At 36.4% G+C, this 12,407-nt stretch overlaps 1 protein-coding gene across 1 annotated transcript; it reads right to left on the bottom strand.

Moving 5' to 3' along the window:
• Window positions 1-10,969: 10,969 nt before the first annotated feature.
• LOC137747851 (uncharacterized) lies at window positions 10,970-12,145 on the bottom strand. Its single transcript, XM_068487992.1, has 2 exons — window positions 11,846-12,145; window positions 10,970-11,383 (listed from the first exon to the last, which is right to left on the bottom strand). Exons 1-2 carry the CDS (start codon window positions 12,143-12,145, stop codon window positions 10,970-10,972), a joined length of 714 nt encoding a protein of 237 aa, XP_068344093.1.
• Between the last annotated feature and the right edge of the window lie 262 nt (window positions 12,146-12,407).

Below are 12,407 nucleotides of genomic sequence, written 5' to 3'. Positions count from 1 at the left end.
GGCATCTTGAATTCCACATTATACAAGGGATTGGAGGAGGATGAGGGATTTGGGTGGCAGAGGAGGACGGTGAAGGGCCCTTTGCGTGTGGGACCCTAACAAGGAAGTCTTTGACTTTGACCAAATCCTATGTTGTCTATGTTGTTAAATTCCATTTGCATGTGATTCATGACTTTCTGTTCCACATTCGTATGGGTTTGTCCCAATTTCAGGACTTCGTGAGAAAATGGGGTTTTTGGCTCCGACCAAAATATAAACACGGGTTACCGCTTTGGATAAATTTAGAGGTCGGTTTGGTGCACGCATTGCACAACTCTTAAGAGTTATAGGTAGGTGCGTGTTATGGTAGCAAATCAAATTGGACACTTTTAGAATATTTCCAACTCTTGGGTTAAAATCTAAAATTTTGAACTCAAAAAAATTTAGGTTTTAACCCAAAAATATGTTTTTGGCTCCAACCCTACATGATTAAATTTTTAGTCCGAGATCATTAAAGAATGAATTCAGGATTCTTAAGGTAATTTTTTTTTTATTTTTTTTTTTAGAGTTATGTAAACTATCCAAATTTAATTTTATGAATCTTTTAACTTAAAAATATTTAGATTCCAATAAATATTAAAAAAAAAATCACTAAACCGACACCATAAAACTAGTGGAACACTATAAAAGAATACGAAACACATGAAAGATTTTTTTTATAATTATTTTAGCCGTTGGATTTAAATTTGGACCGTTAGATCTTTTTCTTTACTGTTAGATTTGATCATATTAGATCTTAGCCGTTGAATTCAATAAATTTATAAATATAAAACTAAAAAAATACATATATAGGTGGGCCATCCCACTAACTCAGAGGAATTCTGGGCTAAATTTGCACCAAAAATGAATTTTGGGTTAAAACTCATATTTGGCCCAAGGGTTGGAGCAAGTTGGAGTAGGTTTAGAACCGAAAATTTGAGTTTTACTCCAAGAGTTGGAGTTGGTCTTAGACCCCGAGTAAAACTCAAATTTTAGGTTTTAAACTTACCCAAGCTTGCTCCACCCTTGGGGCAAATATGAGTTTTAACCCAAAACTCATTTCTGGGGCAAATTTTGGCCAGAATTCTCCTTGGTTAGTGGGACTGGCCCACCATATATGTGTATTTTCTTTAGTTTTATATTTATAAATTTATGGAATTCAACGGCTAAGATCAAATATAATCCAAATCCAACCGTAAAAAAAAAAAAAAAAAAAAAAAAAAAAAATCTAACGGTCCAAATTTAAATCCAATGGCTAAAGTAACTAAAAAAAAATTTCTTTTATGTGTTTCATATTCTTTCGTAGTGTTCCATGAGTTTTATAGTGTTAGTTTAATGATTTTTTAAGTTAAAATGTTCACAAAATTAAATTAAGATAGTCTGCATAATTTTTTTTTTTTTTAAATTACTTTAAAATAGCCCACTAGTTTGATGAAATGCTTGCTTGGCAGATTTCAGCGGTGGTGTTAGACAAGCATCGACATCATTGCTCGGTAGACCTCAACAGTCATTGAAAACATGGCTCGGCATATATCAACAACCTCACAAGGACATGAAAAGTAAAAAAATTAGACATATCAAACTATAATTTATTTGCAACGAATAATTTCTTTTTACATGCCAGAAAGGAAGTACATATCAATCAAATTCTGAAAATGTGTGCTGCAGAAGTCTCCAAGTTGTCTGGGGTTGTCAGATGTCAATATCATATAAACAACGGCCTAGGTGACACCATGAAACAGGATCCACATATTTCAATATTCCATGGGAATCTTAGTTGATGGATATTATATTTTCAGGAAAAGAACCAATAGTTAAAGGAAATTGAATGGAGTGGTTTGGAAATTTTGAATGCAACGATGTATTTTTATATTAAAAGAATTAGAAATTTGGTTTAAGTTAAATAATGAATAAGTTATAATACATTTATATCGAATTTATTATTAATGAAATTCAAACTTAAAACATCTTATTTATAAATAAAAAAGAATATTATTAAAAACATAATATTAAGGGCAGTGAGTGATTCTAGTTAATTTAATTTTAGTTAATTTCATGATTATAATTCAGGAGGCTTAGGTAGGAGTCAAAGTAGGGATTCCTATACCTGGTCAGAAGTCAGAACCATGAAGCCTACATTTGGAATCAATGCATTTGATATTAAAGATAAATTAACTTTGTCAGTGGTGCTGGTTAATCAGTTGATTAAGAATTAAATAGTTTGTTTAGATGTTTGTTGCTCAAAAGTGTGAATAAAAATTAGAGGTCGAGACACTAAAGTGTGAAGACCAACTAGATATCGAACAAAGGCATAGGAAAAAGAAAGAGAATTTTAACGAAAAGTTTTCGGTATTGTTTATTTTAACGAAAAATTATATTTTTACATTAAAAGGTCAATTCTGGTACTATTCACTTTACCTTTTATTTTGTCTTTATCGTTAAAACTCTAAGTTTTCAAACGCTTTTTATTAGTTTTTCTAAAAAGGTTATTAAAAAATAAATACAAGAAAAAAAAAAATTCAAAAGTGCCACTTAGTATTACTATCTTGTATTATTCCTTTTCACTTGTAAGTGAGAGGTCATAGGTTCAATTCTCGTCAAAGTCGAATTTGAACCACATTATTGTTAGTCCATTATAAAGTTTAGCCCACATGCTGTCTCCAATAAAAAAAAAAATTCAAAAGGATAATTTTTTATCATTACCAACTAAAATTTGTAAGAAATTCGCGTGATGTTGTCCCTAGTGATAAAAAAGAGCGCAAAAATTTATCTGTATATGGTGTATGAAGATGGTGTTTGTAAACTATTGGGTTAGAATTACTATTCTATTTTGACTTACTTTTAGTTACGTTTCTAGAATTTGATTTTAATCTCTCTTTACTTTCTGTAACTCAAAAGTTGCTACTTTACTCTTTAAAACTTATAGTTTGCTTCATTTTGTCCCTTGAAACTCGATTTTGATATCATTTTGCTCTCTGAAACTGGAAAATCGTTTCCATAAAACTCAAAATTCGCTTCGCATTGCCTTAGATTTCTTAATTTCTTATGTGGGTTTGATTTAGGTGCACCAGGCTAATCAATTTCCTTTTTATTTTTATCATCTCTACAATTTCTTTTAAATTTAATATTCTCTGATTGTTGAATGTTAACGCATAGTGGAGATTTATAATCAAATTTATTGCACATGTGGCATAGTTTTATTAGGTGTTGGGTTCCACGTATGTTTTAGAAGGCATTTCAAGGAAAAAAGAGATTTCACAAGTGAAAATGGAACGAATTATGAGTTTTAGAGAGTAAAGTAATGACTTTTGAGTTAAAGTGAGATCAAAATAGAGTTGCAGGGACATAGCTAAAAATAAATCTTCTATTTTTGGCTTGTTCATATATATATATATATATATATATAAGACACGATAAAACATGGTGTTATTTTTATTTTTTAAAGGAGGACAACTTGTAACAAGTTACAGTTATCCACTCCTTTCGGGAATCGAGAAGACTCACAGAGGCATTTCAGCCTTCTCATGGTCACAAGTCTGACTTCCACACCAGAATCAATCCCTTTTTTGTTCTTTTGTTTTGATGGCAAAGCTAGAATCAAATTCCTGGTGAGTTGGTTTTTCCCCTACACACTAATATTGACTGCATTTTTGAATACCGCAAATCTCCTACACACTAATATTGACTGCATTTTTGAATACCCGCAAATCTCCTAAACATTTTTGTTCATCACTATATTTAACGTGGGTTGGATGATTTTTCAAACAGTAATGAGCAAAAATATTTTGATTAACATCTAACTTGGATTGTTATTTCTTGGAGAAATAATGAAAGTGGCTCCACAATTAAGCACTTAAAACCCCCAATCTTTTAGTGGCATTTCAAATTGGTTTCAATTTTTTTTAAAACATTTCAAATAAGTAGCCAACCTATTGAAAATATCACATATGTTAAATTCCCATTAAATTTATGTTAAATTAAGTAGAACTTACCTTGTCACCCAAATCAATAGATGGTAATGAAAGCATGACCTCCACCAACTAACCGTCACCACCACCCCTATTAGGCCATCACTTGCAAACCAACGCCAACCATCAACTCCACCCTACAACTTAAGCCGCTAACTTCGAAAAAGGTCATGGAGTTTGTTGAATTGGTATGACTGCCATGATGCCACATGTACATTTTATTTGGAATGTTTAAAAAGATTGAGACTAATTTGTATTGACACTAAAAAATTAGGAAATTTTAACATTTTAAGTACTTAGTCCAACTAGTTTTTAATTAAAAACATTAAAAACATATAATAATCCTTTCTCACGCCAACAGAGAGTTGTCATCGTTGCAATTGCCACGAAGTCACGCATTGTAGCAAAGAACAAAGTCAAGTTTTATACATTTATAACGACTCAACGTCTCCTCATAAAATTCTAATTTTAGATTAGGAAAATATTAAAAAAATAATTAGAGGAATCCAATTTCCCAAGTCCAACTTTGAATGGGCAAATATTTCATGGCGGTTGATTGTGCATTGCAAACTTGCAATATTCCTAACCAACTAAATTCCGTCGGTAAATAAAATTGTATTACGATGTGATTTTGGAAGAAAGAGTATGTATTGAACTTTGAGATGAGAAAGTACAAGCTCATTGTTTGACCGACCAAGTTTAACCATTTCGAGGGGTGCAGCAAACTATTTAAGTAAGAAGGGGCATCTCAAAATATTCAAGCTCTCCATGGATCATGATTCATAAGGAGTGAGAGATCTTAATCGAGTTTGACAATTGTAAAAAGCTCGACTAAGGTCTCCCACTCTATTGGAGACAATTATAGGAATTTGTTGGCCGGAATACTTTTTAATCGGTAACTTTAAGGGGATGTAAAGTTATTAGACCATGTAAATTTTGCATCCCTCAAATATAACTGAAATTTAAATGAAAAATAATGTAATTTTTACATATTAAATTTACATCTTTGTGCTCACTCGTTCGTTGGAATTGTCCCCTGGTTCCTTTGTCTTGACATTTCTTAGGCTTTTAATTAGGCATTCCTTCACTTCTGAGTTTTACTACTAAATCGAGTTAATACGAGAATTCTTGTTTCTGTAAACACAACCCAAATTAAAAATTTTCCAACACATAGAAATTTGGTGTTCGTGTCCAATTCGTGTAGGACTCCAGTTTGTATGCAGGCCGCCCTAGTTCTTTATAATAAAGAATTCGATTGAAAAGTAAAAGGACAACATTCTAAAAGTTGTTTGAAAGTTGAAAGTGGAATGGAATTCAATAAGAAAACAATTTTATGTTGAATTTTAAAGGGTATGATTCTCTCCTCTTTTTTTCTCTTTTCCTTAATTTCCCTTCTATTTGAATGATGATGATTAAGCTAAGTTAATATTTTATATTAATTTTTTATAGAAAGAGAAAGATAAAATAGAGAATGTGAAAGAAGAGGATGTAAGGGAATGGAAAGAGGAGAGGATAAAATCCTAGTCCGAATTTTAAACTCACGGTGCCAACATTTTTACTTGTTACTTCTTACGCTAGTTTGTTATATTTTCCTTGGTCATTTGCATAACCACTATTTTATGGCATATCAAAATAATAGCAGCGTAGTTACTAATATTATATCATCTCAAGAAGTAAAAAGTTATGGGTTTGATTCTTGTTAATGGAAAATTTGATCTTAAGTTATGAAGGTTAGCTCGTTAAGTGCCTTGATCTAAATTCTCCATTTCTTACATAAAACATTGTTGTATGGTAAAAACTAACGAATGAATAATATAAGAAGCGCCCTTCTTTTTCTTCACAAAGAGACACCAACTATATATGACAGTGTTTCATTTCTGAATTCGCTCTAAACTTTACCTTTCACTGCCAATAAAAAATTGATAGTAAAAAATGATTTAATAAGTTTGTAACTTTTGGTAGTATTGAATAATATGACCAGATGGACAAGATAGAAAGAAGCAAAATAATAGATTAACTATAGGTATTGGCTCGCATTCGAGAGATGATTTTTTGTTGCTCTCACATTTCTCGAGAAGAGAACGTGGTTGCTAATAGTTTTGCACTTTAGCTAACATGGGTTTATCTTCCTCCAACTTGGTCTGCCATGACTTTGTTCCCCTGACAGTTCTCACTTCTTTGCATTCAGGTTTTTTTGGATTGTCTGTTTTCGTTTTTCAGATTAGAGTGCATCACAATTTTTCAGTATTTCGCTCACTCGAATTGATACTTTGGTTCAAAGAATTCTTTTGTCTTTGTTTTCTTCTTTGATGATGTATTGCTTTTTCTTTGTGGGTCTTGGCTTCGACCCAGTTGTATTTATTTGTTTTCAATTTTCATTAGTTAACAGTCATTTCTATTCACTTTAAGCGAGAAGGAAGTAGATTCTTTATGACCTTTTTGTGCGGGTTTGGAGAGTAAAGCTACTTAAACCGATGACCAAGATTTATGTGTAGCTCAACTTGCCTAATCCATTATTATCCTTTTATTAAAAAGAAAAGATTAACTATGTAAAGTCTTTTTTTTCTCAAGAAAGAAAAAAAAAATTGGAATATACTTTGTAAAGGTTTTTATTGGAATTGTGCCCTAAAAGCTAATTTTGTTTCTGGGAACTCACGTAAGAACTTCCTAGTGGGTCACCCATCCTGGGATTGCTCCAGCCTAAACTCGCTTAACTTCGAAGTTCCGATGGAATCCGAAGCTAGTGAGTTCCCAAAAGGCCTCATGCTAAAAGAGGTGGGCATGTACATATAAGGCACATCATCCCCTATCCGTTGGTCGATGTGGGATGTTACAATCCACTCCACTTAAGAGGAACCTGACGTCCTCGTCGGTACATCCGCACTGAACAGCAAAGTGGCTTTGATACCATTCTGTCACATCCCAGTCTCAGCTCCGCTGTAGCATGATATTGTCCACTTTGGGCCCCGGCCACACCCTCACAATTTTATTTCTGGGAACTCACACGAGAACTTCCCAGTGGGTCACTCATCCTGAAATTGCTCTTACCCGAACTCGCTTAACTTCGGAGTTCTGATGGAATCTGAAGTCAGTGAGTTCCCAAAAAGCCTCGTGCTAAAGGAGGTGGGCATGTACATATAAGGCACATCACCCCCTCTCTGTTGGTCGATGTGGGATGTTACACAAATATCCCTCAAAGCCACTTGAAGATCCATCCGAAAATGCTTCAACTTAAGATGCATCATGGTGATCATAGATGATTACATGCTATTTAATAGTGTTCCATATCACACAAATCTTGATCGGAATATAAATGACAGAAGAACCGAATTGCATTGTAACTACAATCAAGGTTCAAAAGAATATTGTGATTAGTTCGCGTATACTTCTACAAATCCAGGTAGCCATGACATACTGCTAGGTGTCATTTATAGTTTGTGGAGTTAAATTAATTTCACTAGCGACTTTAGTTAGAACCTAAGAGGTCACACACCTATTGTAATACCTTGAAAATTTTAAATATATGAATTTGATATTCATAATTATGAATATGTGGAGAAAATAGAAAATAAATCAATTTATTGTTATCAATTGCGAATGGGGAAAATGTGAAATTCCGCTTCCGGATTTTATTATTATTTATGTTGAATAATTTTTCGTTAAGTGAAAAATAACGAAAATGCCCCTAGTTGATTAATGTAATTATACGAGGATGTATTTTTATCCTCATATATTTTATTGTATTTCTTGGCATCTTTGGATAAAGCTCGATCTAGTGAATGTGTAGGCGCAAACCGTTTGTAAACGGAGTTATAACGAAAGAGTTATAAATGAACGAAGGTAAGGGCAAAATAGTCATTTTGCTAGGAATTGGAAGGCTCCAGATTTATGGGAGACTTGTTTTAGTAAAAGGAGGTCACGTGAGTGGCGGAAGAAAAAAGAAAAGAAAAAAAAAAGAATAAAAATAAAAAAGGAAGAGGAATTTCAGGAGGGAAAGGAGGAGGGGCTCGGCGAATAGGGAGAGGAGAGAAAGGGAAGGCCCAATCAGAAAAAGGGGAAGGAGGGTACGGGAGAGAGGGAGAGCAACACGAGATCATGGATCCCTTCCCGGTTCCTTACGACCCGACCTGAGGATGGGTGATACCCGACGGATTCCGACTACACCTCGAGCCATATTCCGGCGATTTAAGCCGAGCCACCACTTGGAAATCACTCTATGACCTTCCGTCAACCTATTCTACCCTAAAATTGGTAAACTTTGGACTTGAAATGGTGAAGAACCGTCGGTGGGTGCGACGGGTTCGTGCGAAGATTCATCAAATTCTGAAACTTTTTCCTCCAATTACCACTACCATTAGACTCCCCTTGAGGCCTGAAACAAAGCACATGCATTGGTTGGGGTGTCAGAGCTGTTTTGGAGTTGAATCAAGTACGCCAAAATTCAAGGGTTTCCGGTGGTTCGAGGGCGATTTGAGGTGTTTCCCGACCGAATTAGACTTCTGCCCAGGTATGAAAGTTGTTTCTCTGGTAATTTTTAGAGTTAGTCGGAAAATTAGGTTTCCGTTCATCGGAAACTGCTACAAGCGGCGGCACGTGGCCAGTGGGCCGATATTGCCTTTTTACATAGAAATCGATATTTTAAATCCGTAATTAGTATCCATACAATGTGATTCAATGGTTAAAGTTCAACACTGAATATTTCCGCCACTTGAATATTTTCGAAAATGGACTAGAGATGAATTGTGAACTACAAAATGCTTGATCCCACTCAAGGGTACGTAGGCAATCTATGACATACCACGATCGAGATCAGGGCATGCTGATCGTCACGTGGAAGTGACATAACCATGTGCACAGTGCGGAAACTAAGAATAATAATAAAAGTACGAATAAATAAAAACCAAGCTATACACTAAGTAGAAACATACACGTGCAAGCGTAAGTGTGAAAAACAATATTCAGAGCATGGAAGACCTAGTGCAGTCAGGGAGAAACAAACACTAAATAAACGCACCCAACGGTGGTCCTACATTGGTGATAATTTGTCAGATATGCCGTGAATCCCTCAAGAGCCACTAACAGAGCTATCCAAACTAGAACCTGGAGGGGTGCAAAACAGAAAGTGTAAGTGGGCAAAAACAAAAGTTTTCAAAATCATTTCAATATCCAAAGTACTAACCCCTCGCCGTAAAACTGTATAGTTTCCCAGAAAATAGAATATGCACATATATATAAATCATGCTCAGAAATATGCCATGTCGAATGTCTCTACATAGAAATGCAAGTACTTAGGTAATGTCAAATCAATGCCATGAAATCTGTCAGCCGAAGTCACCTAACGTGACCTGTACGGCTGAATTTAGAGCTCAATCCACAACTCACTAACTATACCTGCACACGAGTCGGAACCACCTAAAGTGGTATGTACGACAGGACTGGGTGTAAATAAATACGCTTAAGTGCTACGATCACGTGAAGACTAAACGAATAATCGCGGGTCACCTACGAGTCGGAACCACCTATAGTGGTCTGTACGACAGGACTGTGCACCTAACTTGGATCCAAGATGAGCATGTGGTGCAGGAGGTGAATATCACGTGAAGGACTGTGCCTTACTCTGGGTAGGAGCACTAACACTGGGGGTGCAGATTATGAGCTCTCTATGCATCTCAATTCACTACTAAACATAAAACGTAAACCATAACTTACCTGGCACTTACCTGTGCGTCCGCAACACCAATCATACGCATATGCAACTAATAATGCATAAATAAATAGGCAAACATAATGCATGGCATTTAAAACTCATAAACATTTCATTTCATTTTCTGGGAAAAATCACAAGTATATAGGTACATACGGAAAACCAAAAGCCCACTCACTGGTATGTAGAAGGGTCGTAATTCCCTTGCCTCGAGTGACTGCGCTTGTCCTCGGGATAGGTCTCACCTATATGTGAAATAACTATAAAAACGTTAATTTAAAGCACATAACCTAAACTAGGTAATAACTTCTCATACAATGCTCAAATGGGGTGTATGAATACACCAACGTGATCTACTCAACCTCACGAACAACCCCATATTTTTAAAATAATTTTCTGACACCGCACGCGCCTGGCACACTGACGGCGTCAGTTAACGCTATTAGGAATATTCCGTTAACTTTGACAGATTTCGTTAAAGTTAACCTAACGCAGTTAGGAATATTCCGTCCAAACTGACGAAATATTCCGTCGTTTTCTCCGGCCAACCTCCGGCGCCGTCGACGTCGCCGAAAAACCGGGAAAACTTCTAAACTTAATATCTCACTCGTTTTTCACCCAAATTTCACAAAATTGGTACCAAAATGAAGCTTACAACTATAGGAACAAATCCTTACCACTTTCAAGCACTAAAAGCAACGGAATCTTGCTGGAAAAACTCCACCAAATCCGGCCAAACCTGCAACTCACGATCCCGACGTCCAAAACCTTCAAACGAACCACCCCGAACTTCCTAAGGACCTCACCAAGCTTCCTACAAACTTGAAATTCCCAAAAACACATGAATTTACGTGTGCATGAATAGTGACCAAATCGGGTATCACAAGTTCGACGTGAAAATGAAGGTTCCCTTACCTGAAATGGGTATGGTTGAACTCCTAAGAACCTCACGAGCACAAATATAAAGTTTGCTTCCTCGATTTACCACGTTTTCCAACTCTTTGGTTCTTGTCTGTACAAACTGATGAAGAAGAGAGAGAGAGAAAGAGAGAGAAAGACAGGGATACGGGATAGAGAGGGTCAACAGGAGAGGGTGATGAAAATGATGATGTATGTGTGGCTGAGATGCAGCCAACCAAGTACTCAAAGCAACCACATAAACAACAATTATCCATTAGGGGCAAAACCGTCATTTCACCCCTACGGTATGAAAAATCTGGGACAGGCTGTCACAACCTACCCACCTTAAAAAATTTCCGCCTGAAATTCATAACAACCACTAGCGATCAAAGAACAATCGAGGATACAAATCTCTCATCCGATCTTCAGTTTCCCAAGTAAGCTCTTCTACTGTATGATTCATCCACAAAACTTTCACCAAATTCACTGTCTTGTTCTTCAGAACTTTTTCCTTCCAATCCAGAATCGTCACTGGTTCCTCATCATAAGTCAAATCCGGATTAATTTCTGAGGGTTGAGGTGGTATCACATGAGACGGGTCCGCAACATAATGTCGAAGCATAAACACGTGGAAAACATTATGCACTTTTGCCAGCTCAGAAGGCAACTCAAGTCTGTAAGCCACTTCACTAACTCGCTCAGTGATCATGTATGGTCCGATATACCTGGGACTCAACTTACCTTTCTTTCCAAACTGCACAACACCTCTCCACGGTGAAAGCTTCAGAAACACCTAATCGCCAACCTTTTACACTCTGTCAATAGCATGCCGATCCGCTAAGCTCTTTTGTCGATCCTGGGCCGCCTTCAGGTTAGACTTGATTACCTGAACATTTTGAGTAGTCTCCTCAACAATCTTCGGGCCCACCAAAACTCTTTCTTCGACCTCTGACCAACACAAGGGTGTGCGACAAGATCTACCATACAACGCCTCGAATGGTGCCATACCGATACTCGAATGAAAACTGTTGTTGTAGGCAAATTCCATTAAATCCAACCGCTTGTGCTAAGCATCACCAAACTGTAACGCCGAAGATCTCAAAATATCCTCCAACGTCTGAATAGTTCTCTCTGACTGTCCGTCTGTCTAAGGATGATATGCTGTACTATAAAGTAATCTCGTACCCAAAGCTTCCTAAAAAGCCACCCAAAATTTAGAAGTAAATCTTGGGTCACAATTCCAAACAATACTCACAGGAACACTATGGTACTTCACGATTTTCGAGATGAACAACTCAGCTAATCGCCCTAAAGAATACTTTTCCCTCACTGGAATGAAATGTGTTGACTTAGTAAGCCGATTAACAATCACCCAAATACCGTCAAAACCATTATGTGTGCGCGGAAGCTTGTATACAAAATCCGTAGTAATGTTTTCCCATTTCCACTTTGGAACGGGAAGCGGCTGCAACAACCCAAACGGCTTCTTCCTTTCAGCTTTAACTTGCTGGCAAACAGCACATCTACTCACATACTCAGCTATCTCCCTCTTCATACTCGCCAATAATAAAATGGTCGAATGGTATGATACATTTTAGTAGCTCATGGATGCATCGCATAAGCTAAGATATGCACTTCATCGAGAATTGCTTTCTTTAAATCCAAATTATTAGGCACAAACATTCTACCCTCATGCATAAGCATGCCATCCAATTCACAAATTCTGAGGTCTTTCCTCTTCCCCTGATTCCTTGCTTGGATTATTTCTTGAGTTTCCTCATCAGCTACCTGAGCTTCAAGCACACGATCAACTAAAA

This window comes from Pyrus communis, chromosome 10 (assembly GCF_963583255.1).
Source record: "Pyrus communis chromosome 10, drPyrComm1.1, whole genome shotgun sequence".
Classification (NCBI taxonomy): Eukaryota; Viridiplantae; Streptophyta; class Magnoliopsida; order Rosales; family Rosaceae; genus Pyrus; species Pyrus communis.
This window is presented reverse-complemented; position numbering and strand designations above follow the sequence as displayed.

What these genes read in the sequence shown, in the direction of transcription:
- LOC137747851 (XM_068487992.1), bottom strand. Translation starts at nt 12,145, where the DNA reads ATGAAGAGGGAGATAGCTGAGTATGTGAGTAGATGTGCTGTTTGCCAG. An exon ending in TGAAGTACCATAGTGTTCCT is followed by an intron (nt 11,384 to 11,845) that starts GTGAGTATTGTT and finishes GTTGGCGATTAG; the next exon opens with GTGTTTCTGAAGCTTTCACC.